The following is a 27,837-nucleotide window of genomic DNA, read 5'->3' as shown; positions in this document are numbered from 1 at the left end:
ATGGACATCTTGGCATCTCTAGCAACAGTCACCCAGGTAGCAGTGGAAATGTGAAACCTTCACTGAAACAAAGCTGACGGCAAAATTCTAAGGACTTTTTGGCAGAGCAATGCAAGAACATGCACTGGCTTTAATTCTGCTTTTCTGTGAATATGAATTAGATCTTTTGAAGTGGCTGACCATTTCCCTACCACGGCCATTATTTTCTTCAAAAAAGCCCCATCAGAGAATCTATCTTCCCCTGCCAAATGCAGTGATCTTTACCTTTCATAGAAGTTCAAATTTAGTCCCATTGAAGCTGTTTGTCTTTATAAAGAAAGAGCAGGATGTGGTTTGTATGGCGATTTTTTATCTTCTGGTATTAACTGAATTTATTAAACTATCTGTTCCATATAATTACTTTCTGTAGATCAAGCCTTTCTAATAGGTCTGTTCTCCCAATGTCCTTGCTGTGCGCGCAGAACTCCCAATGATATTAATGAATCTCAAGCATGTGATTTGAGAGAAGACTATGTCTCTTATGTCATTTCGAGTGGTAAGAGTTCATAGCAGAGACCATGTAGTGCAAGCACTAAGCAACTACTGCCTTCTAATGAACTTTAAACAAAGCATTCTTCTTATTTGTGCCTCATAATGGGACTCTTCCTGTTAAAAAAGAATCACCCTACACCTCTATTATTGTGTTTCTACACATAAGAGGTGTTTCCTAAGTGTTGCTTTCCTATTTTTCCCTGTGGCATCAGTAATTAATTCATGCCAACAATTATTTTGGAAAACATAACATTTACAGTTTTGTTTAATCAACACAGAACATTTACACCTACAAATGCCACCTCCAGCTGGTGGCAAAAAGATGCGAGTGATGCATTTGCAGAAGAAAGCCCATGCATGCTGTCACCCATGAACAATCAAAATACATTCCAAGGACACAACACTGTTCCCACCCCACCCCTTGCCACAGGGGAGTTAACAAATGTTACCAGCTTCAATTAACATGAAAGGGTCTGTAAAAACAATAAAGTAATTAGACACGTTCATGGGAGATAATTATGTCATGTAAAGATGAGCATTCCCAGAAGTGCTTTTGGCTCTATTAGAAAAGAACATTTCTCCTCTCAAATGAATTTCACAGACATGTAAGGTGTGGGGAAATGGCACTATTCTCATCAGTGTTAAAAGCATATGATACGAATGAGGTCTCCAGCATGGCACTGACTGCAATAAATTATCGCGTGTGTTCTGTTTTCTGCAATGGGCTCAATTTATCATTTTATTGAAAAGGTTCCATTATGCTAATGCATTATAAAATCACTTTGCTGTTGCTGGAAGGTGAAGAGGGAATATCAATTTTTATATATAGAACTTGAAAGTATTGCAGCAGTGAGTTATCAAGGGTTAATAACCCCAACAGAAGATACAATATACATAAGAGCAAACTTCCAAGGACTTTGTAATGACAAATTTGCATAACCCTACTGGAAGCAGAATAGCCAGAATATTTTTCTTAAGCTTAACTATTTCAAAAGAAATTTTGACAGAATTAGAAATAGTTAATTGGTGGGCTGAAAACTCTCCCTCTGTTCTCCAATTTACCCTTGAATTGACACTGGCGACTGTTTAGGAAGTGCTATTTCAATGAAGGTCAGTTTAGAGAATGCCATTATTGTTCTTGTCGACTTACCCAGGTAGCAGACATGAAGGATAATCAGACAGAGGTGATTACTTGCAAAAAGTAATCTCTAAATCCAATATTACATAATAAGAATCTTTTCTTTCTTTTGAAGTATTGGATACAAACCAGGTAAGTATTAAAAGAGGAAGAGAACCATGTTTAGATAGGCAATTGGTTTGATCTTGTATAATAGCTCTTATGTGGCTGAGATGTGACTTGTATCCAGAAAACCTCTTTTATGCTGTGCATCAAAAAATAAAGTATTATTTCAGAAACATTACCATATTACGAGTAACTTTTAACAGGAAGCATTGTCTTCCAGACGTGCCTTCCCCTACCTCCAAACCTACTCAGACAGCATGATCCAAGAAGCTACAGCAACTAATCAAGAGGGATAATTTAACTATACTGACATGATTGCATATATTTTCGCAGTTGAAAACAAGTAAGTGGAGCTACAGCACTGTGATCATTATCCCAATGGATCATCAGTACCCTTCTGAATCTCAGAGCTTCAAACATGGATCACAGTTTGAGAACTTTTGCAATACAACATGTACCAATCAGCTTGCAAACTCATTTAAAACTTTAAAGAAGTTCTCATTCAACACATACGAAATACTTAGCAGGACTGATTCAAAATTAAATGTAATCTCACTGTACCATACACAAATGTTTTGGTCATAATATTCTTGTAGTACACACCAGGATTTTCAGGCCTCAGATGAGCATACTTAAAATATGGTTACCTCTGAAAAGCATATGGTAACACTGTGATGACCTAGTCAGGCACAACACATAAGCATTTTGCATTAAGTGTGTGAACAATGTGAACAAAGGGACGAAGATGCGTGTAGTTGTACACAGGAGACGTCCAAGTGAGAAAAGGTTGTAAAAAAACCAAAACCAAAAGAAGAACAAGGGACTGCAAATGGCCAGAACATCATGCAGGTATGGAATACCCATGAAGGGGAGCTACCAAAACCAAAATCAAGATAAGCAGAGGAGATTCCATTTGGGGATGGGAGCAAACAGTATAAAAATATCAAACAAGAAAAGGAAGATGGAGAGGAAGGAAGACAAGTCTGCTTTCTTTGTCAAAGAGCTCTCAGGCCTTATCAACTTGATTTCTGTGACTATAAGGCATCAGTGTGACCTACACGGCATCAGCTCTGTGGTACTGTACACTCACAGCAAATTTAGGACAAAAGGTCTAACAGCTAAAGTCTAACAGTTTTGTATATGTAATGAATGCATAGTGATAATGATTAACAATGTGTAGGAACCAACCATTAGCACAAAGTGAGTTGTTAATGCAGGTATTTTGTAAAGTTTTGTTTCAAAGTTTAAAACAAAATTGTGCATACAGTACACTTACACAGCACATAATGAAGACAAGTGCAGCCATGCTTCCCAGAATGTATTTGCCAAAATCAGGACTAGTATATTATTGTTGAGTTGGTACTTTATTCTGTTTTTCTGCAGAAGTCCATTAGTTCCTTCCCTTTTCTGTATGTAGATTGATCCTCAAATTGTTTTTCATTTCATATTTAAAAGTTCATAAAAGAATGCATTTTAAAATCTCTGAATCACATGTAGACTAAATCACCACGTGCTACATAATGCACTCTCATTTACATTAAAAGTGGTTTAATCCTAATACAAAAGTAAGCTGTCAGTTCATCAAACCAAAAAATAGCATAGTAACCTACCTAGTTACTTGAATGTGTCTACTGAAACAATACATCGGTTGCATATTAAGTAATTTATGACTTTTCTTTCACAGCAATATGAACCTTATCCAAATTAATGTCTGTCAAAAGAACTACCATAAGAACCATGTAACCACCACTAAATGTTGTATTTATATTTCAAGAAATTTAAGAAAGCTCAGTGTAAGCACTCTGGATCATTTGTTGCTAGAACAAAATTTTGATAACTTGGGGAAAAGAGGACCTAATTACTCAATGCAAATTATACAGAATACTGATTCCTCCTCCTCAAAATATTGATTTACAATACCATGGACCTAAAGTATATTTAATTAATTAATTTTTGTTATAATTAATCCACAAATGATTTGTACAGATGCCAAGGGGAAAAAAAAATCTTTATACTGATTAACTTCCCATGCAAAAATGCAGCTAAATGACGTGAGAGAAATTTTAGGAATCCTTTTCCCTTTTCTAAGGGAATAGTAAATTCTTTGATATTTAGTTTTGTGACACAGTGAAGCAAAATCAGGTCATGAGAAAATAAGTTCGTTACTGTTCTTGTAACACCTTTGTCTGGTGCAGTTGCTGAACACTTACAGAGCTTCACATCTCAGAGTATCAACAGAGATGTTCTTGCAGCGCTGGAGGCCATTTTGGATGGATCAGTGTTCCCATTTTGATGGCATTCTCAAAAAGGGGATAAAAAAAAGCTGCAGTTGTACTCAGCTTGGTACTAGGTAACGGTACTCAGCCCAACACCATGTTAAAATGGGGAGGTAGAGATGCACACCATACCACTGTCCCGTCTGGAACTAATTGGACATTATAAGTTTTATAAAACTGAAGTAACTTTGAAATACTTCAGGAGCTTAGACTACTGATTTACTTCAAACAAACCTGACACAAAAATTCTGATCCTTTTAGGCATTTTGATTAAAAGAATCATAATAAAATGTAATATCAGTTACACAGCATAGGAACTTTTTAACACACAATCAACAGAATACCATTGAAAAAGTATTCGTACCATGTCAGCAATACCCTGAATAAAAGTGACACTTTTTTTTTTATTTCATCAGATCTCTCGGAATTATGCACAACTCTGACTACCAAACCCTAAACCATAGCTTTCCTTTCTAAATGTTTTTGCCTCTGTCTTTCACACATCAGACTTTTACGCAGTCTGGGAACTAGCTCATTACTTTATGCTCTTACGCACTAGCAATACTCAGGTTCTGCCTGCCATAACTCATTTTTGTGTTATTTGTAAGGACAGGAGGTTTTAACATATATTAAGTTTTGGTAAAGCATTTCCTAACTAGGTGGAAAAGAATCAGTCCCTCTTTTTGCTAGAATTTACAGCTTGGCACACCTCAGTCAATACATACCAGTACCTTATTTACTCCTCTGTCAAAAGAGGAACATCAGAAGATAAGATGACAGAGACGACTTGCATGCAAGCATTTTAAAAAAGCTAGCTACAGAACACCAGGATATTCTAGGGAACAGACCAGATGGGTGATATTCAAAAGTTGCAAAGAAAAAGACTTAAGTAATAATGATGACATCTAATCATAGAATCATTTAGGTTGGAAAAGACCTTTAAGATCATCAAGTCCAACTGCAAACCTAACACTGCCAAGTCCACCACTAAACCATGTCCCTCAGTACCACATCTACGTGTCTTTTAAATAACTTCAGGGACGGTGACTCAAGCACTTCCCTGCACATCCTCTTCCAATGTTTGATAACCATTTTGGTGAAAAATTTTTTCCACATACCCAATCTAAACCTCCTCTGGTGCAATTTGAGGCCATTTCCTCTGTCCTATCACCTGTTACTTGGGAGAAGAGACGGACCCCCACCTCTCTACACCCTCCTTTCAGGTAGTTGTAGAGAGCGATAAGGTCTCCCCTCAGCCTCCTTTTCTCCAGGCTGAACAACCCCAGCTCCCTCAGCTGCTCCTCATAAGACTCATGCTCTAGACCCTTCACCAGCTTCATACATAGCTGTGTAGCATGTTAGATTAAACAATAATCAATTAATGAATCCTCTGCCTCTAAACTGTAAGTTTAAATTTGTCCTCTACTCATTGCATTTGATCTCTCACACACAGAAAAAAAGATTATACTTGGTTCTACTGTGTAGGTTTCTACTGCAGACTGATCACAACAACCATCACCCTTCTAAGACAATAGCTTGATAAGTGTAATTTCAAGTGGCAGTGGTGGCATACACAGCCTTCAGCCACTCATTCCCACTACTATTACTCATTTCAGCTGTGCCAAAGAAAATCCTCGCTACACAGTAAAGTTGATTGGAAAACTGATCTCTGGATTCATTTTTTTTTTCCTTTTTTCTTGCCTGATTATTATTAACCTGGACTACTCCACAACTCAGTGAATTATGTGACTACAGATTAACCCACCCAAACCCTAATAACAAAAACATCAAAGTCCCCCATATTGAACAAAAGTGGTGGGGCTGAACAGACACACGCAAGTTTTCATAGTCAGAGTCAAAACAAGCCAAGGAGTAGATAACAGGCCTATAAAAAGTACTTTAAAAAGTACTAACATCTTTCCAGGCAGAACTGTTGAGTCATTAGAGTGGCTCTTTTTTTTTTTTCCTTAGGATAAAAAAAATCTATTTAACTTAATCACAGATAAAACTAGTCCACATATAGTCTCAATACATTTTTTCCTCAGTTGTCGTTCTGCCATGAAAATATTTGCTGCAACAGAAGATACCTATCAGTTTTTTACTCAGCTTCATAGGGTTTGCAGTCTGTGGAAAAATAGACCACTTGACAAATTTTAAAAGGCCTTACACACATATAAACTATTCTGTAAAGTCCAGCACAACTACTAAAGCCCTGTACATATCATATACAGTAGTGAAAAAATAAATAGAGAGTAGCATTAAAAAGCTTACACCATTGCCTTGCTTTTGACAGTAAGCCCAGCATGAAACCCTGCCTCTAGTTTACCATATTTAAATGGGCATGCTCCCCTCTTATCTCATTATTCATTCAGATTGGGAGATGCGGATCATTAAGCTAGGTACTAATTTGCTCCTAAACTGCACTCATTCATCACTAGTTGGCAGTGAGAGGTTGATCAAGTCAGTTGTGGAACACTTCCGTGACCCTCCCACGAATTGTTTATTTTCTGCACAAGTTACTTAAGAAACTCTCTAGAAGTTATTTCAACAGTTTCAGTAGCCATTATGTTAAGCATGATGATTTCTGTGGTCAGCTTAGTCACAGAGGTATGTGTCATATTCACAAAGTATATTCTCTACTCTGGTCCTATATGTTTGGTATTATCTTCCAAATTTTTTATTATAAAGGGTATTTGTGTACTGTTCTTTCTCAAAAGATATCTCTGATGGCTATCAAAACAAATCAGAACTCAGACTCTGGTATTGCACAGAATGATGTCGCTTCACGGGGGACAAACAGTTGTCGGTAAGCGTTAGCTAGACTGTGTGAGAAAGCGATTACTCTGAGAAGATTCACGTAATTGCTAAAAGATTCCTCTGTTTCCTACTGACCAGCTTCTTTCTCATGAACAATTTTAAATATTACAGCATAACCCATTTGCAGTAACTTAACCTGTGCCTTAGATGATTTTTCATGAAGAGAATATATTCTCAGCAAAAATTTGGTGGATGAAGACCTACTAAAATCCATAGTATGAATTACCATATTTTGTGGCAGCTATGTTTTTATAAATAATGTCTATTTGTATAGAAATATTTTTTTATAAAATGTATGGATATGAAAACATTACAACAAATTGGGAACTAAACACATTTCCAACCCATAAGATGCCCAAAATTGTAGTTAAGGAAAATTCCATTGTGGAAATTTTACAGACTATTTTTTGCCTTCTTGTAGATCTCTGGGGCTTTTGCCAGCTTGTAATAATTTGTAAAAATATTAGCACAATAGAAGTTAGAGACAGAAACAATGCAAGAAATCACTCGATTTATCCACTATGAAAAATTATTTTGCTAGAAGACACATCATATGCTTATCACCTCTTAATATAGTTGTATTTTTTGTTTAATAACTAAAAGAAACTGTATGTTGGGTTTTTTTTTCCTGTGGTGTAGAACTGTTCATCCTGAGAAACACAAAAATGTTCAGGTCTTTGCATTGAAATGTACCAAATCACTGATTTACCTGATTTTTCAGAGGGAAGAGAAGTACTGTTTTTTGTAGCATCCAGAATAACAGCCAATCCTGCAGAGAGGGACGGAAGGATGCTTGTGCTGAGGTCTACACGTGTTAGACTTTCAGATTCTCTTTCCAAGGCTTTTAGAATTCCTCCAGCATGGTTATCTGCTGTCTCATCCTTGTTCTGACTGTTCTTCTGTGGACCCAGAACAATATGAACAATACTCTGCTGGGCCAGGTCACAATTCTGCAACAAAAAAAACAAAATCCCAATAATTAATTAATTGTGACATAAGGGACAAAATCCCTCTATCTCAAATTTGTTATTTTTTAAATGGTCTCAAGCCACTTTGTGTAGAGTTTCAGTGTGCAGTAATGGAGTTTAAAGCAAAGTGACAAGTATAAATTGCTGGAATTAGGATTACTTACATTGGCAAAAGGGTCACAACACTTACAAATTCTAAACATTTAACAAGGAAATGGTGCACCAGAGCCAACAGCTTTAAATAACTCTGGTTTACTGGTACAAAGGAAAAACTCCAGAGGAAGCACAACTAATCCAAGTGCTAAGAATATTCAATACATAAAATGCATTTGCACAGATAATGCTGATACATACTCTTCTTGTAGCAATTTAGGGTCACATTTGACAATCACAGAAAGTTCACGACCAAGCTACTCCAAAGTATCTTTGTAAACAGAAACAGGGAAGATGATGCTACTGATGAAGACTGATACTTATTTCTTCTCCCTAATGTAACTTTTAATCTAAATCTGGCTTTAGATGTAGACTCAGTATGCTTTTCTCATTTATTCCAAAGAAAGATTACTTTCAACTGTTGTCTTCAGAATGAGAGAAAGTTTGTGGAAGATCTCATGACCGCCATAGTCCTTCCTGGTAAAACAAAAGGATTGCTACCCATTCGCCCAAGAGATCTCACATATACTTAAGTACTTCCTCTTTCTCAGTTCTCATCAGAGGTGATTCTTAGAGAGTCTTTCCAGGTCTCATGTCTTAGAAAGCCGCAGGCTGAATAAGGATCTTATGAAAGGTTTATTCATGATAAATCAGGATAGAATTCACATTTTGTTCAGCATTTTCCAAATACAGAATATGAAAACAAAATAATACTTTAGAACTAGAAATTACAGAGCTTTCAGATGAACTACCGTTACTGAAGGGCTTTCAAGAAAGACTTGTATTGATCTTTCCACAGCACATCTTGCAACAAAACTTGTTCTTTTTTTTAGGTGATACCTCCTGGAGATCCACATCTAGTTCTTCAGTGGAATGAGAACCTACACAACATCAACCTATACACAAACAAGTTTGAATTTCTCTCAAGAAAATAATTTTCTAACTCTTCTCAGCATCATTAGGTTGGTCATGTCTGCACTGAAATGTAAAGACAGAATGCTGATTATATTTGGGAAGAATAGAAAGAGAATTCAGAAGCATTCATCTCAGTATCTACATAATATTTGAAATGTTTAGTTTTTCTTTGCAATTATTACATGCATTTTTAATTGCAAAAGATTCCTTTGCAGATATTTTAGTGCTGTTTATTACTATCGCACTCTCTCCTACCACTTTTTCTCCTCCAGTTTCATTTTTGTTTAGTGGGTTTACTTCATTCTCTTGCATTACTTCTCAGTATTTCCCGCTCCATCCTTTCTTACGTAATGCAGTTCTAAAAGTCAAAAATCTGTGTTTTTTTTTAAATTGAATTTTTAATAACACACTCTCTCCTTAGCGAAGCAGTAATCATCCAGCAGACACTTGTCAGAGCAAGGACACTGCAGTATTCATGCGCAAAAAAAGCAGTTATTAGATTTCAACTTTAAAACATTATGTCTCCTTTTTTTGTTCAACTTGTTGCCCATAATATTTTAATGAGATCCATTTAAATAGCTTAATAATTTCACTCATTAACACAAAATACAAAACACAGCTGTCACTCTAAAACTTCTCCAACTAAGAATGCTACATAACATTAAATAATTTAATAACCTAAGGGAAATTAATAATGAAATTAATAACCTAGGAGAATGAGGAACTCAAAAGTGATTTGCTCAGTTACAGCTAGAATTACAAAGGGAAATATATGTAAAAACAAAGGGTATATATGTAAAAACTCACAACCTTGGAAACCCCTAATCAACTGTCAATCAGTCAAACCATGTTTTAATGAGCATCTCTTCTGTCAGCTTTGCTTGCCTAATGAACCCCTGTCCTGCCTTTTATTTTTTCTTAACATCTACTGTCCTTCTCAGTTTGTTTCATTTTAAAGTTTGCATCAGTTCCCTGATTCAGTTCACAGCCTGACGCTGTGCCACGGTCACACTGAGTGTACAGAAGAGAGAACAAGAAGGACAGTAAGGGCTGCATAAATCAAAGAAAATGCTCCTGCAAAACCACAACCTTTTTCAACCACTCTTGCTTGATCATGACTGCTGTACACGTTTAGCTGGATGGTTTAAATTGATTGATCTTTAAAAATAATAGGTTCCTTTCCAGTTCTTTTTGCAGACTGGTATGCATGTGGTTAGCTTAGAAACAAAGTACAGATTGACAAAAGACACCCATCTTATCTTATTCTCTCTCCCATACTGTCAAGAACAACATAGTTCAAAAAAGACGTAAAATTTGCACTTTGGGCAATGTTGTGGTTTGGGCCGGGTTGGCCAGTGACAAGATGACAGATGTTCTCCCCCACCTCTTGCTCCAAGGAGAGGAAGAAGAGAGATAAAGAGAGTTATGAGTTTAGGAAAAAAACTAAACTACTTTAATGAAAAATTAATAATAAAAAAATTAAAAGAAGATAATGAAATAGACACAATATATACAAATATACACAAAACCATATCAAGCTTGCAGGGAGGTATCACTGGCAGGCACTGGGGAAGTCCCAGACTGGACTCGGTGACTAACGGGAACTGGAACACACTGACCGGGATTGAAAGGCAGATGAGCTGACGGGGTCCTCCTCAGACACCAGTCATTAAAGAAAGAGAGCCACTGAAGAAGCAGTCCGTTGGAGAAGAGCCCTTGGAGAACCCCCCACTGGAGAACAGCCAAAGAAGAAGAGTCCACACAGAAGAGCTGAAGACGAGGACTGTCTGAAGCTGAAGACAAGACACCTGACCTGTCCACGCCTCCCCACAGGTGTGACCCCTCCACAGGGTGAACAACCCAGTCAGTGACCCTGGTTGCCACAGCAACAATTATCAGCAAGAGCCTCTCTCCCTGACAGAAAGTTGGCTCTGGTCCACCCTGAACCAGGACAGGCAATTATACCTCCACATGATCATATTCCTGGATTTTATTTAATGAAAGTTTTCATTTTAAAAGGGCAGGTGCAGCTTTCTTGCATCTCTTTATCAAAAACAAGAACAAACTTTGGAACATGGAGATCAGTACTGATGATGATAATGTAGGTCATACAGACAAGAAAGCTTAATTAGCAGATCCCAGGATAAGCTTTCACAGATATCAGCTAGGAAAAACAAACAACATCCTTTGATTTGTACGCTAAGTATATTTCATATGGAAGTCACTGATCAGTAATAAACATGGAATCCCAAATCATCAGTTTTGTAATGTTGTTTCTGACCACATTTGAATTTAATTTGGCTTGTGTCTAAAGGAGGAAGGTCATTCTCAACCTTTGCAAAAAAAAAAAAGTGAGAAGACAGTCCAAGAAAAAAAAATATTGAGAATATCACAGGCAGTTCCCAGAATTAGGGTGACTATGTTTTATAGCAGACTACATTTCGTAGGTAGCAGATGGGCTGTCTGCAACTTTTTTTTCCTGAGAAAAGAGGTAGAATTCAAACTATTTCTGTAAACGTTTAGGTTTTGCCTTAGGTTACTATTGTAACACAAATTTAAGATACAATTGTTTATGTCAATGTCACTTTCATTTTCTTCATGTATTTGTTTTATGCCTCAGGAAACATTTCTTTTGAGAATATCTATTATTAATGATTCCAGAGATACTGTCTTGTCTTATCTGTTGATCCAAATTAATGCCTGTGATCCATATTCCAAAGGGAAATACTGCAACTGTGTATATTGTACATCATGAAGCATCTCTTTGCACTAGAGCAAAGGGAGCTGAGAAGATCCAGAAGTGATGAAACCCATTATTAAGGACTGGTTCTTTACAGAGATTGGGTTTTGACCAACTTGGAAAAATGAATTCATAGCAGATGAAATTAAAACCTTTTTTCATTCAAACCTTTTGCTTTCATATATTTTTCTGAATTCTGAAGTTGAGCTTCACAAGGCTGAATCCTTGTCACTTCCTGAGTCAATAACACGGTATCCTTTGGTGCTGCCAGCTGTGGGCAAACTAAGAGGTCACTTTGGGAGACCGAGTTAAATTATGAAGAAGGAAATGATGACTGTGTTTCAGCAACTCTGAAATCCTCTTGTTCTGACAGATTTTTGCTTGATATCTTTTTGACAACATATTTTGGTAGTAACATCAATATTGAAAGAAGCGTTCTCCATCTAACAAATATAGAACCCACTAGAGAAGTCATATTACATTTTGTGAAGTGCAATACACTTTATTTTGAAATGTTTTATTTAAAGAAACAGTAGAGCAGAGAATAGCTAGAATTCGAAGCTTTGGATTTGAATGTAAAAAAGCTAATTTCTTGTGGTGTTTTGTCTTGAAAAGGCATTTGAAATATTTTCACTTCATGTAAACCATCATTTGGGGTTTTTTTTAGGTGTTTGGGATTTTTTTATTGCCTACCAAACTCAAAAATCAATTGTTCACATTCCACTACCAAAGATCCAGTTCATACTTTTCCTATTATCTGGAGAGCCACATCTTTGCCTATGAATCCCTGCAGCCTATAGAGTGTAAACAATAACAGTTCGTCTAGTTGTGACCTATTTAGATTAAGCAGATAATAGACTGCCTGATGCCGCTCAGTAAGAGATTCACACAAGTTAAACGCTCAAGAAAAAGTATTTTAAACTTCTAGGAATTATCAACAAGAATCAAAATGTTGGTTTTCTTAACTGTGCTGCATTACAATATCAGATGGGAAAACAAGGGGAACATTTTTTGTCTCATTAATCTGCAGAATGAATGAAATAATAGAAAAGCTCTCCATAGCAGAATCATAGAATGGTTTGGGTTGGAAGGAACCTTAAAGATTATCTAGTTCCAACCACCCTGCCGTGGGCAGGGACACCTCCCACTAGATCAGGTTGCTCAGAGCCCCGTCCAGCCTGGCCTTAAAAACTTCCAGGGATGGGGCTTCCACCACCTCTCTGGGCAACCTGTTCCAACAGCACAATACCTATAGCACAGTACCTATAGCACAATACACCTCTTCAAACCAATAGGATCCATGTAAAAGCACAGATGACAAACCAACTTTATTGGAAAAACAGAAAAAAACCCCACCAACATACGAAGTTCCCAGAAGAGAGAAAAATAAGCCCACCAAACCTCACTCTACTGTTGCACTAACACTCTCACGACCCAAGGGCAAAGACCAAGTCTCAAAAGCAGCAGACAGAGAAAGGAAATAAATTGGAAGAACAACACTATTTTCATTCCCTGATCGCAGACCAATGACTCAAAAAAGCAAGAAGAAAAAAGCAACAACAAAAAAATATCCTTTATTACATAGGGGGCAAAAGCTGAAATATTAATGAGCTTCAAAGTAGAGATAAAAAACACAGATACAGTGTTAACATTCTGATGAGCCATGATGGTCTAAGAAATGGGAAGGAAGATTTGCAAGAAGACTTAATAACTTTCATTTAACCAACTGATACAGAAAGAAAAACCAAATAAGCTTTTGGGCTCAGAGACTCTACCACAGGTCGTGGCAAGGGGATATCTGAAAGGAAAATTAACCACTGTTAAAATAATGAAGCAAATCAGCATCCTGATGTGGTATCGCCATCCGTTTCTGTGAATTCTGTCTGCTGAGTGGCAATGAACTAAATATCGTTCCACATGGGGCAAGGGAAAAAAACCAGTGCACCACTGGGCCTAAATTAGACAGACCGCTCAGGACTTAAATTCCAGCAATCAGAAACTACATGCTCTTTTATGATTCTGTGGAATATATCTATATTTGACTTCAGTTCACCCTTTCAACATTTTCAGAGTTACACATTACTGTACTTGTTTAGTATTCAGAATATTGCGGGTGCTAAGCAACGCCTAGAAAGAAAAAGAGATGTATTATTGAAATTATTTATTCAAACAAACATGATGAAAAGGCAGAAAACCCTTCACTTAGCAGAATGTTTTTACCCTAATTTTTATAATCTTTTCCTATTCAGTTCTTGCAGTAGTTTAAATATTGACTGTGCCAAAGAAATAGAGTAAAAGGGAAGATATAAAAAATGTGCTATGAAAAAGGATTCAATGCTTTCTAAATCCAAAATCTAGTAACATTTTAAGGACTACTATTAGAGTTCCAAAGATAGACTATTGCCGCAGCTGAAGGAAGGAGTACATGAAAGTTTTCAGTTCAGCAGGTTGAATTCAGTTCAGTGAAGATGAGGGTAAACAGATGCAAATGAGTGACGTCGAATCACTACATTTTTAACACAACCAGCGGCAAACAACAGTGGATGGGAGGCAGGCCTTTGGCATATTAAAATGACAGAATATAATAAATTGTCTTCTTTTAAGAGGAAATGAGACAATACCTTTTCAAAACACCTTTAAAATAAGGATAGGACATTCTTATTGTGTTATGATGGTTAAAACTTCTTTCTGTAATGACAGTAAATGAAGATGGATACAGTAAACAGCAATATACATTTACTTTTTCCCAGATAAGCCATGTTTATTGTGGCTTCATTATGTTATGCATTTTTTTATCTCCCCATCCTCCCCACCCCCTTAAATTTTTATCTGTTTTTTTTTGTATCCTTTTTATTTTATTCCATTAGCAAGTGTAACTGAACAGAAGACTGCCAAGTCTTGAACTACTTATTTAGGTAAGACTAACTTTGGAACAAATCTGGAACAAACTCAGAGTTTTGTTACTTACAGACTCTCTGTAAGGAAATGAAGTTGATACGAAAGTGGGGCACTTAGATGGGAGCCACTGGAGAGATATTCAACCTGCCGGTTTCCTTACCACTGCAGCCATTAGAGGTGGTTACATCTTATGCTACCTCACTGGGCATTATAAAGGTCATAGCTTTGAATTGAAGATAATCAGAAAACTTCACAGTGAAAGTTCCTTTTGAACACAGGTACACTTGACTGCATCATCTCCTCACTCAGAAAAGTTAGACTCCTCCAGCTCCCACTCTAGTTTTCAGTTGCAAGTCCACTTTTGTGGAGCTTTGCACACCAATTACCAATACAAGAAATTGATGACAGGATTTGCATGATCCTATTGACTGCAATGATCCCAGAAATCCACCATCTCAAAGCACACCTATTCCTCCAAGACATTCTCCATTCTTTGCCCTCCCAGAGAACAGGAATGAAAGCCAAGTTATTAAAAATCAGTGATTCCACTGCAACTTTGTTTGAGTGACAGGGTATCTCTGCCAAGGACTCCTGGATTGTGGCATCTAAGAGAGGGAGAAGTGCACAGAATATCAAATTGGCCTCATAGAAGACATGGAAACACAATGACTGCTCATTGCTACTAATTTATTTTTCATGTTACACAAATAAAATAGGCTAGAAACTGCCAAGATCTTCAGATTTTCTCCTTTTGAAATTATAATCATAGTCCATGTTATCTAGATAAAGGACAAAAGTTTGGAATTGCAATGTGTCCGCTGAATTTCGCTAAAGGTTAGAAACTTCAGAGTCTTACAGGTAAGAAATGAACACAGAATATATTTTTTTCAAGTCTTTTCAATTTGGAAAATTAAGAAGTCATTATTAGGCCAAAATTATTTTAGGAAGAATCCCTTCAAATTTCCAGAATGTAAATAATAACAAAGGTATTAATTGCAACTACAGTTTCAATAATACACTAGAAAATGTATCTGGTTGTTTCTATTAAATTAGTGACTGTGTGGTGAATGATGACAAGCTAACTATAGGAGAAAATAAGCAAAGTGGGTTCTAAGTGGGTTTCATGGAGTGGTTAAGTGGGTTTCATTGAGTGGTTAATTCAGGTTAGCTACCAGGTGCCTCCTAACTTTGCATCATACATCGTCTCAGAATGCAGGACAGTGCATTTAGATGCATTTCAAATTAATAAAAGAACAATTTTAAGTTAATTATTTACGTGTGACTCACTATATGTGAATTACATGCATAGATCTCTTCCTTATCAAAATTTATCTCCAGGGTGATCACTGTTTTTCAGTATTTCCCAAATGTTAGATTTTTTTTCCTCAACAGTCTGTTGTGTGGCAGAAAAACTTGCTGCAGTTCCAATTTGCATATCCTTTAGAGTTTGCAGATCCTGGCCAGGCTGTCCTGGAATGTGTCCTGGAGAGCAAGAGCCCAGGGGTGGAAAGGAATACACTGATTCCCAGTCACATCCTGCTCTAGAAGATACCTCCTGAAAGATGAGAATTTTGCGTTCACATGTTGCTAATGAAAACTTTTTCTCCATCACAGAAGCCTAAAGTTTGGGCTGACTCATGCATTGGGAAAATTCACTTTTGCGCCATGAAACAAGAGAAGTGAAGAAAAAAAAAGACAGATAATGGCTAAATCCGTGTTTGAAATGTGTGCTTTAGGACTGCAGCCAAAACCTAAGCAAATGTCTCTGAAAGACATTCCCATTATAAAAAAGCAAAACCTTCTTCAAACAAATCTAGAAACTGGGGATTTGGTTGAATTAGCTTTCCTGGAATGTTCAATATCTCTTTATTTCAAACTAGACCTTCTGACATTGTTCTATATTACTCTCTCTCTCTCTCTTACATGGTATGTTTTTTTGTAAGTACTGGTAGTTTTGCAAGTATCTTATTTAAACCTCACTTTCATTGAGACTTAAGGTAAAAAGATGTTTCTTGCTAAGACTTTTTACAATCCCACATTGAATGCAATACATTTTGGACTCATTTTAGGGTCTGATAAGAGTGACCCACACTGATGAAGTGTAATGCCTGCAAATTTTTGCTAATCTGATACTCTGAAGACTATCTGAAACTCATCCCAAAACACAACAGCATTACAAAAAAGTTTTTCATACAAAAAGATCTAATCTGATGTTACTGTACTGTAAGTATGATATAGAATTTGTCTCTTACTGTTAGAGAATGGTGGAGCAAAAGGCAAAATAGTTATTTTTGCACAGACAAATTAAGTTTAGTGGAATCCAGGAAAGGCTCCTGAGTTACAAATTGGGCCACTCCATAACCTGCCCTAGAGAAAGAGTCATGTTCTGCAAAGCTGTCACAGTCCTGATTGTGTTTGCCAATTGATAATTCAGGATTAGAGCAAACAGTAAGCATAAGAGTACTCCTGTACATATTGCTATATATTTTCTCTTCCTGTGAGACTGAATTTTCTGAAGACCTCTGTAAAGACTCTGTCCCATACGCAAGTGACAGGTGAGAGAAAGAAACTCCATCTACACTTTGTAAGGAAAGATAATCCTAAGAGTCCCGAGACATTTACTTAAAAACATTGGTTTTACCGTTGCTTTGAATTTCCATGGGCACCACACTACGAGAACTGCTTGCTACTTCTTCTATCAGGTACTTTTTTATGTAATGTCATACAAAAAGGGTTAATCCATACACATTCAAGCTAAGATTCCATTATTTTTTAGCAAAGAGAACAACGGAAGTCCGGAATAGGTAGACACTGTGTGATTTACTACAGCTCCTCCAGCTAATGGTCCCCCTGTGTAGCAAGAAGCCTTGACTGTAGCCTTTACAAAAATAAATTCCTCTGATTTACAGCATAACACAATAGGTCATATATTACAAAGATTCTGCTCTGAATGATACTCTTTAAAGAGAAGAAGACTTACGATTTTATACTGACTAGTCCCTTAATGAGTTAATAATTTACTGGAAATGGAAATAGTATTTGAACTTTCTCACATTAAATTTAAACTAAGTCAGAATTCCCCCTCTTCCTTCACTTACAAATCACTGTATGCTTCATTTCCATCTTTTTCACATTATAAGACACAAAACTTTAATGTTAATTTCTAGCTCAGTGGAGGGAACACAGGCATAATTCTTAGTTAGAAACTTTACAGGGTTATTATTTTTGTACACAATCTAAGACCTTAGCAATGCTATATACATATTCCCAAATGGCATTACTAATACCATGATGTTATTAATATGGTAACTTTTCTTGAATGCAGGCCTTCTAGCACAAATTCTCAAAAGATAAATTAATCCTTAAACTGAATAAAAATGTTTTATTGACAGCATATGAAAGAGTTTGCAACATTAAAATACCTGGTTAGATTATTTTTATTCCCTTTAGAACTCCACACAATGATCTGCAAAAGACATAGAAGGCAGCCAAACTTTTTGATACTGTGTTTACAAAGCTATTAGTATCTCAACAGTGACATTAAGAACATATTATGCTGATATAAAATGGAAGAGAAATACAGTCAAATGAACACTAAATTCACATGAAACGTTTCTCCTCAGTAAATGAACAATTTTTTCCCTCTTGTAATTTCGTGTACTGTGCATTAAGAACAACCTATAAAATCACAATTTATTATAATGTCTGCATAGAAAGTAACAGATCAATGAAAAGTTTATAATACTAAATTAAAAATGAATACAGTTATGTTTTGGGACTGTTTGCTTGCTTCCTAAATTCAGTTGAGTGAACCTCATTATTATTCAATTTTCCACACTGAACTACCTGATAGAACTTACACTCTCTAAACATGTTAAACATAAAATAAGAAAGCTTATTATTTACCAAGTATAGATTATATTCTCCATTGCTCTGATTTCTTCTCAAGCCACCCCAAAAACGAGTAAGTCACAGGTGTATACTGTAAAATGCTTGAATGAATTACATTTTGGACACATTTTATTCTGGGTTAAATGGTCATAAAATGTACTAAGCTCCAAAAAGGTCTCATAAGCCAGCACTGTTAGCAGCCTGCAGCATGGCCTCAGGATTGTGGACTATATGTTGTTTGATTAACATAAGATTTAATTTTTAATTCCTCTTCCCTTTAAATTCTTCTCTAACTTTTCTCAGCCAGGTAGAAGCTGCCAATCTGGTCACACTTGCCTCTCTTCACTTAACATGTACATTAAGCATTAGGGAGCATGTGAGGAATGGGCATAAAAGTGGCCTCACACTGACATCTAATAGGTGTCAGGACATAAATGTGACATAAATTGTATTCAAAAAAGTGGGGATTCACTTACTACACAGAGCTCCGAAAATATCCTGAAGACTTCAGTGGTCCCTCGTGCTGATTGGGGGACAATTGTGGCAGCTGTAGTGCTGCAGAAAGAAATTTGGAAAATTCCCTCCTCCAAAGATTTCTGAAAGAGTTCCTATGTATTTTTAATATTCAGCTGTGGAAAGTGAATTTTCATATGAATATATTGCCTAGTGCACCAAAATTTTAATAGCCATAAATATTTATTTCAATTACTTCAACTAGTAATTCACAGATGTCTTTTTCACGCTTTACGGCCAGCACCTGGTATATATCCCAACCAAAAGAGCACTTTGGTCTTCTACTTATCCCAGTGCATGCATCTATGCATCTATATATCAGTGTGAGCAGCCATAAATAAAGCCTAGGGGGGTATCCTGTGTGGCCTTACTCGCTAAGTTGTTAACCCACTAGTATAAACACGGACAAGAAATCAAATATTTTCCAGAGTTTTCCTCAATTTTCCCTGAAGGTTTGCTTTCAGCCTAACAGTTACCATGCCAGGTGAAAATAGTCTTAAATTTGATTTTGGGGATATACCTATGAAAAATATCCCAGCAGGATAAATAAAGCTACTGGGAATTGCTGGAAAATCTATGTAGTGCAGTAACATGCAGTACGGCTACCTATCTAACTGAATTTTACTTTGGGGTAGAAGAGGCTAGGAAGGGTTTCCCAGAGGTAGAGTTGGGTATGTTACAAAATAGAATCATAGAATGGTTTGGGTTGGAAGTGACCTTGAAGATCATCTAGTTACAACCCCCCTACCACAGGCAGGGACACCTCCCACTAGACCAGGTTACTCAAAGCCCCATCCAGCCTGGCCTTGAACACTTCCAGGGATGGGGCATCCACAAATTCTATGGGCAACTTTTCTGTCTCACCACCCTCACAGGAAAGAATTTTTTCCTAATGTCTTACCTAAATTTTCCCCCTTTCAGTTTAAAATCGTTACCCCTTGTACTATTACTACACTCCCTGATAAAGAGTCCCTCCCCATCTCTCCTATAGGTCCCCTTTAGGTACTGGAAGGCTGCTATAAGGTCTCCCCAGAGCCTTCTCTTCTCCGGCCTGAAAAACTCCAACTCTCTCAGCCTGCCTTCATAGGAGAGATGCTCCAGCCCTCTGATCATCTTTGTGGCCCTCCTCTGGACCCGTTCCAACAGGTCCATGTCCTTCTTATGTTGGGGCTCCAGAGCTGGACACAGTACTCCAGGTGGGCTCTCACCAGGGCAGAGCAGAGGGGCAGAATCACCTCCCTCGACCTGCTGGCCACGCTGCTTTTGATGCAGCCCAGGATACTGTTGGCTTTCTGGGCTGTGAGGGCACACTGCTGGCTCATGTTAGACAGTTTACAGATTCTTCAAAATCCCTAATTGTATGAATATGAATATGAAAACACTCATGTAATATGTTAATCCCTACACCCAGTACATGTGGGCATAGTTTATCACCTCTTTCCTTCCCATCCTATATGCAATCATGTCTTATTTTAAAAGGAAAAACAGAAACTAACACAAACAAGGTAAATGCTAAGAAGATAAAAGAATTAAAATTTGCTATTAAAATGAAAAGATTGTTTGTTTTACTTTTAAGTAATCTGTATGTTTTTTCAAAAAATATCTAGCATAAACGGAAAACATGACATAAATGTGAATCCAGACTTATTCTGCTAAATAACCCACCTGTATATTAAATTTACCACTATAAAAGGGAGGTGAGAAAGCCTTGTTGAGTTACAGATGAAAGATGGTTTTGAACATCAGAACAAGAGAATAATGACGCATAAAAAAGATAAAGGAAACCTGCTTTAAGAGTGTGGTTTTATCCTTACCTGGAAAAAAAATCTTCAATTTCCCCCTGAGGCCATTCAATTTTAAGATAGAAATCTCCAGTGATATAGCATCAAGCTATGACAGGCGAGTTCACTATTCAGATTTAGTTAAGAAAGCATAGATTATTAAGACAAACGAGGTTCCTGAAAATTAATTTGAAGATTTTTGTATCATGGCCTTCTCTCTTTTGCACACATTCAGTTTGCAACATATCACGTGCTTTTTATAGGTGTGTCACAGGTAAATTCTAACTCTTATTCTGAACATTAAAAAATCTGGAATATTCAGATCTTTTCACATGGATTAGGCATTTAATCATTTGGATTCAAATCGAGATTCAGATTCTGAAAGGACATGCAGGAAGAATGGGAATCTATGAGCATTCACGGGTAAGGGACATGTGCTGTGAAATTCATTGGTGCCAAGGCTCCAAAAATTATAAGTTTTCCTAAGATGGAGGTTTCTTCAGATCTGTGAGGCAATGTCTGCATTAGCAAGTAGCCAAGCAAGCAACCTAACTTGCATTACTAAGTAATGCAGACCAACAGAAGCAGCTCTCCACAGCAAAACAATTGATACTGAGGACCTGACACGCACACTAGAGTTTTGGGGCTGCGGTTTTTGGGTTGGTTGGGTTCTTTTGAATTTAGACTACCTCTAGTCTTGCCTTAATGACCGCATGCTCTTTTGCAACTGGAGTGCAGTAGGTGAAGTCCTGAAATTCATCTCCCTGTTTAGTTTTATTCAAAAGGCACCTATTTCATTTGCTCTGAGGATGCTCCATGACGCAAACCAAAACACGGTAAATGGGGATGATGCATTTCAAAAGCGCACTCCTGTTTCAAACTAAGACACAAGTGCAGGCACACCCTAATTGTCTAATTCTGAGTTCCCATCAAACGCATCAGCAGACACATTTCCGATTATCTGGGGGTGGGGGGGATACTACTGTTATTTAAACATAATACTTTTATTAAAATTGATGTTGACAACAACTGGCCAGTCACAGACTGTTGTGCAGTGATTTGCTGGAATTTACATTTATCTAGGTTTATAGAGACCGAAGGAAACAGAAAAAGGTACCATAGAATGACTAAATGGAGATTGGTAAATGAATGCTGCCTTCTGTTCAGAACTAACCCCCTTCCATTTAAAAGAATAGTTGACCTTTTTTTTTTTTACAGGGTGGAGGTTCAACAGGTTTTACAATTGTTAACTATTTCTTTCTACTGGTGTATCTAGTAAAACCACCATAATGGTTTCTCCAGAGGATGAGACCTGGTTTGCTCAGCTAGCTCCAGTAAAAATCAATTTTAAAAATCTATCATTTCAAAAACAAATGCCTTGTTAACAGTTGTGCCAAGAAAGCATACAAACTCCTGTGAATTCTCCTTAGCAATGGGAATCAAGCTTTGTAAGCCTGGACTGGGAAACTATCTCTGTCTTAGAGCTGCACAAATAGTACAGTACAGACATCTTTTAAAGCTGGAGAACAGGTAATTCAACCACACAACAAAGGGAAGAAAAAAAACAAGACAAAGCCAACGACTGCCACACTTCAATAAGAAAAAGCAGAGATTACCAGCACAGCTTCTAGCTCTTTGTGACAGGGATTGTCATGTCACGGATCGTCCCCGTCTTTTAGCAGGCTTTTTATTAGAGTGGATGGGTACTCCAATGGGTAAGAAGCAACCCTTACCCTCACAGCGCCTCTTTGTGTTTATTATTATTTCATGGCGTGAGAACACTTTCTGAGTTCATTTGGGGACTGGCTTTAACAGTCCTGGAATTTTCATTTTACTGAGAAGTAAGAGCTGACATCTATCTTATCCCTGCAAGGGTCAACACCATAATTTGTGGTACAGATGCTACAAATTCAGCTTCCTAAAGCTCTTTGATCTTGTTCAGCCTCAACTTAAGTCCCTCTCAAAAAGTGACTGAAAACATTCATGCCAATAACAAACACAAAGTCACATTTCTTTTTCCTTTTTTTTTCTTTTTTTTTTAATCCTCTTTGCCTTAAGTGAGAAAACCTCTGAAGTTAATTCAATAACAGTATGTGCATGTTTAGAAGCACACAGTTAAGAGTGAAGCGGAGTTTATATTCACAGGCTTTCATCAGTGTCCACTCAGATGATGCTAGAGTTGGCTGGCTGCAATTAACAGGATGTAAAACTGAAACCCTTACAAGTATAGCATAAATTATCCTCCTTTCTTCAAACAAGCTACCACTGGATTTGAAAACAGAAAAGACGCGGGGGTAACAGGGATGGGCTGGTTTGAGTGGAGAGGAAGGGCCATAGATCTGGGAGCTTTCCTGAATTTCTGCCTAGAGAAGGAATTTCCCTTATTCTACTTCTTCAAATGCCCTTCCCTTATTCAAATTCCCTTATTCAGATATTTGTGTTAGTCAAACACAAGGGACAGCAGCTAGATCTTCTTTAATTTTTAAGTTTCAATAAATGATTGCATTTTTAATCTCTAAAATGTGTAGAAATGTTTTAATTTTTAATTCAGGCGGAGTACTGAAACTCACTTTACTTGGGTTCTAGTAGCAGTTGTACTCCGGAGCATCCACACCTTTCATGCCTTCAGGTAAATTTGTACCAGCAAGAATTCTTCTACTTCAACTTTTTCTTTTTTTTTAAGTACAAGAATAAAATGTATACAAGTACTTTAATATAGCAAACTCATAAAGAAAATAAGCTTGTCAACACCATTAGATTGATGAGAAATTACCAATTACTGCTTTCACTTGCCCTGTGATTGGGAAGGGGTAGGGAACAACAAATAAGGCCAAAAGATGCAATGTTATTTGCAAATAATTAAGATCATTGCTCAGGTTTTGGATGCTGTTTGTCCCAGGGCACTGCCAGTTCCATATGGCTTTCTAGATATGGCAGCGTGTGGCTTTCACACAAAACAAGCAGGATGAGAGCTCCACTGGGCTCAAGCTGCGTATCTTTAGATTTTGACACTATTTTAGCTGGTCTGGAGAGGCAGCACCCAAGCTGCGTATTGCCGTTCCAACAAGCTGCACACCCACACCCGTGAACGCAAGCTGCCTTAGGGCTCTATATTTTGAAAGGGCTTGAAGGCACCTGTGTGGACTTAGCTAATAGATCTAACAGGACCTAGAGTGCTCAAGGTACAGGTTATCTGGAAAGCATCTGTCACCGTGGAAGCTGACTTTATCTAGCATTCTGTGAAAAACCCAAAGACTTAGACAACCGGGAGATGATGATGGTTTTCAGCATAGAACCCTTGAGACAGTAATTCATTTGCTTCTCTGGTAAAAAGGGTTCACAGATGTTTTTCCTCTGAAGCATTATGCCAAGACAAAAGCTTTCCTCAATCTCTTGGGACTGTAAAAAAAGTTCTATTTTATGTTTGTTTTTTAAAACATTAGAAACACTTTTTTATTGTTATTATTTTTAATTTTTCTGCTACTTGCATGATTTAACCTGGAACTCATTTGCTAACATTGAAAACTGTGATACATCTGCTACTGGCAGTATTCGCATCACTTGCAGGAAGTACAAGGACATAACATAGGTCCTGTTTTCTTGCATGGAGATGCTAAATTGGGAAACTACCTGCACATGGGCCGTTATATTATGCCCCTATCTTAACATAAATGCCCCCACTGACTAGCTGAGCAGGGATGGATGGGGTACATGAGAATTTGGCATTAGATCCTGTTTTGTGGTGGTTTGGGAGGGTTATGAGCTCAGGCAGTTGGGTTTCTGTGGAAGATGATACAAACAGGATGGACAGTGAGAAACATAAGTCTAGGATCCAAGTATGGGCCTGAGAAGGAGCACTGAAACACCTCTGTGTATAAACGTGCAAAACAGGATAGAATAAAGCTAGAAATATAGGAAATAAACTGTTCTTATGTTAATAGTATCTACCACAATAAAAAGCATTAGACCAAAGCATTAATGGGTAATCTTGTTGCCAATCAGCACAGAGACCCACATTAAATTCATGCAAGCTAAATCACGGCCATTTCCAGATATAAACATCAGAAATTAAGTTAGAACCACATTAGCAACCTAATGGGCGTAAGCTTGAAAACCACTTCTTTTGACTTCAAGATATGCAGTGTTTCACTGTTCTGTGGTGACAATGCACAAACCCCAAAATTCGGTTTAAGAGGCAGAATGAGGTATTTTAATATAGAAATGGAATCACCACTTTTGCTACAGCTTTCTTTCCTATAAAACAACACTTCAATTTTGTAAGTATAGACTAAATGGATAACCTGTCATTACGATCCCACTAAATTATGAAAGGAAGAATCTACTCAGTATCAGGGTATGATTGCAAATGGTAGAGATGCCAAAGCTGCAGCAGTTGCTAAAGGTTCTCTCATCCACAGTACTTTCAGTACACATCTAAGGATACAGCGTGCATAGTACCGGTAGTGCAAACCCATATTGTTCATGACTCCTTGTTTCTGAAAGCTCCTTATCTGCCTGCGGCAAAGAGACCAGAACCTTTTTGAGGCCAGGCAGCCATGTCTTCTGTCACATTACTAGGGGCACTTCCAAGCTCTTGCCTGGCCAAAAAGTCACATACTGGGTTTTAGGTCAATCTGTCCTCTGATGTGGTCCCTGACCATGGCTGCACTTCGGCAGGCATGTACCTGATCACACAGCAGCAGAGGTTTGCCAACATATGCCTCCATCCACACAAAATTATGCACAAACACACACACACCCAAGAGTTTGAACATCTCTGCCTTAAATTATCCAGGAGAGCTAAGCTAACAAGTGCTACCTCATAAGGAGATTGAGCAAGGGACAGGCACAAACACAGCTTAATGGTCGTTTGTGAACTTGGACATTCAACTGTCTGTGATCTCCTCTGCATACATGTAATGTTTTAACACAACTCTTTAAAAGTAACGTGTAAAAATTACTGTAAAATTAAGAAAACTGGTAAAACAAATCACATGTATTAATTAAGTGTAACCATATTAATTGTATGTAATTAGCAATAGCTTATGTTTCTGTTGCAACTTTTTATATACAAAACTGTTGCCGTTTATCACTTCTAAAGATACAGCCACAAGGCACACATAAAAATGGTGGAATTTTGCTCTACAAAGCTTTATGTATAAAAACCTTTCCAAAAAATCACAAAAAAATCATAGAGATACTACTAGAGAGGGTCAGTGTTCTTACAGATGAGACTACTATACTTGTAAACCTGGGCTGCCATTTTCTGACAGCAATGTGACAATTCCTCCATTGTACCGGAGGAAAAAAAAATAAGAAGAAATGGATAAAAGGCATACTTTCCAAATTATGTTCTAAACCATTAAAAAACTTCCATTCAATGTTCGTGTTAATCATAATAAATCAGTACTTCAGGAGCTGTGGCACAACAGAGACCTTGTGGGATGAGTAATCCTCTGTCAGCCTCTGCCACCCAGGATGGATGCGGAACAGCAACGCACGTAGAACAGATTCATCTCGGCTTGGCTCAGTAAACACTGATGCACCACTTATCTGGGCAGTGCTGATGTACTCACAAAGACAAAATGATGCAAGTCACTATTAAAAGCTGTCTTGTCATGATAAAAGAAAGAAGTTAATTTTAATCTGTGCTCCACAAGTTGCTCAAATCGGTGAGTGATAGAGATTAAAACATAGTTACACATATTTAAGTTACACTTGAAGGTTTCTCTAAATGAACATATGCAAATGCTTTAAGCCTTGGGGCAGCTCTTTCTTGCACTCAGGACATTTACATAGCTTTCCAAGCTAATATTTAATCTAGTATTCAGTAAAACATCACTAATTACTTTCATAAATTCCTAACATCCTGTGAGATGTCTTTTCCCTCTGAGCTGCAAAACAGAATCTTCAAACACCTTCCCCATCAAACTATGTGCAACGATTTTCACTCCACAGTGCTTTTAATTGTAAGAAAAGATAATTTTTGGTTTTCATCTTATTGCTTAACAACGTTTTTGTAATTTTAAAGAATACAAAAAATGTGATATTTTGGCAGGAATAATTTTGGAGCAGCAAGGAATAGGAGGATTATGACACAAAGTTCAATTAAAGAACTGGTGTGATCTACAATAGTAACTTGATGAGAAGAGAGGAACTGCCGCAGTGGATCACCCATAAGGGTCTATCTCACTATCACTTTCCTCAGGGGAAAGTTATAAGAAACTCTGCAGAAGGCAGTTACAGCAAAATTTGTCCATGGAAGGCTTTTTTACCTAGCACCTGTAATATTAGTGTGAGGATCCATTCATTTCCTAGTCTTTCTAGATATTTTTATTATTCATACACACATACATATAGTTTTATAACACAAACAGAAAACCTCTAGGAAACCTACTGCCTTCATTTCCAATGGGCCTGTCAACAGGGTAGCTGTAACGATGTTTCTCCCTCAAACTACAGCACTCACTCATACTATAAACTCCCACTACATCATGCACACAAAACAGTTGAACGAAAATTGCTAATCTATAGTTACTTTATAGCTGTTATTTTATGTATATTTATCATGTTCCGTTCCTGTTTTTCTCTCTCACGTAAGCAATTCAAGTCTTTTCGGTTTCTCCTCTTATAGAAATAAGTCTTCTCTGGTACCAGTGATTGTACGTGGCTCACAATCCCCACCACAGCTGGTATTCTGATCTGACCTCAATCATTTGATCATTGGAGTAGCCCTGCAATGTGTCAGGAAAAATCCAAAAGAGCACTAAGAAGCGTGGCAGTCTCTGCACTGCTAATGTCTAGACTGAAAAGTAAGTAGTACAGTGTGGTGCAATTTTAATGGATGATACACCTTTGCTTCATGAAACCCTCCTCTTCTCCTGCTCTTGCATTTTGCATTTGTTTTCCTGTTTGTTTAAATTAGACATAAAATCAAGTCCCACATGACACAAGAATTCTACAAGAATATTGCAGAATACCTACATAAGTAATTTCTTTTATTGATTTAAACCCTTAAGGTCTATTTCATGGATTTTAAAAAAACTAAATAGGGCAGACTGCCCTGGCACCAGTCAATGTAATTTAACACAAATCCATAGAAGAGGATTGA

At 37.3% G+C, this 27,837-nt stretch overlaps 1 protein-coding gene across 2 annotated transcripts in view; it reads right to left on the bottom strand.

Moving 5' to 3' along the window:
* Positions 1-27,837, bottom strand: part of PRKN (parkin RBR E3 ubiquitin protein ligase) — a 786,713-nt gene that overhangs the window by 517,413 nt on the left and 241,463 nt on the right. For both annotated transcript variants that reach the window (XM_063329189.1, XM_063329188.1), the window contains exon 3: positions 7,577-7,817. In XM_063329189.1, coding sequence (XP_063185259.1) covers positions 7,577-7,817 — 241 coding nt within the window. The remainder of the gene's footprint in view (positions 1-7,576; positions 7,818-27,837) is intronic.

The sequence above is a fragment of the Chroicocephalus ridibundus genome, chromosome 3 (assembly GCF_963924245.1).
Source record: "Chroicocephalus ridibundus chromosome 3, bChrRid1.1, whole genome shotgun sequence".
Classification (NCBI taxonomy): Eukaryota; Metazoa; Chordata; class Aves; order Charadriiformes; family Laridae; genus Chroicocephalus; species Chroicocephalus ridibundus.
Note: the sequence above shows the minus strand (reverse complement) of the source record. Positions and strands in the feature narration are given on the sequence as shown.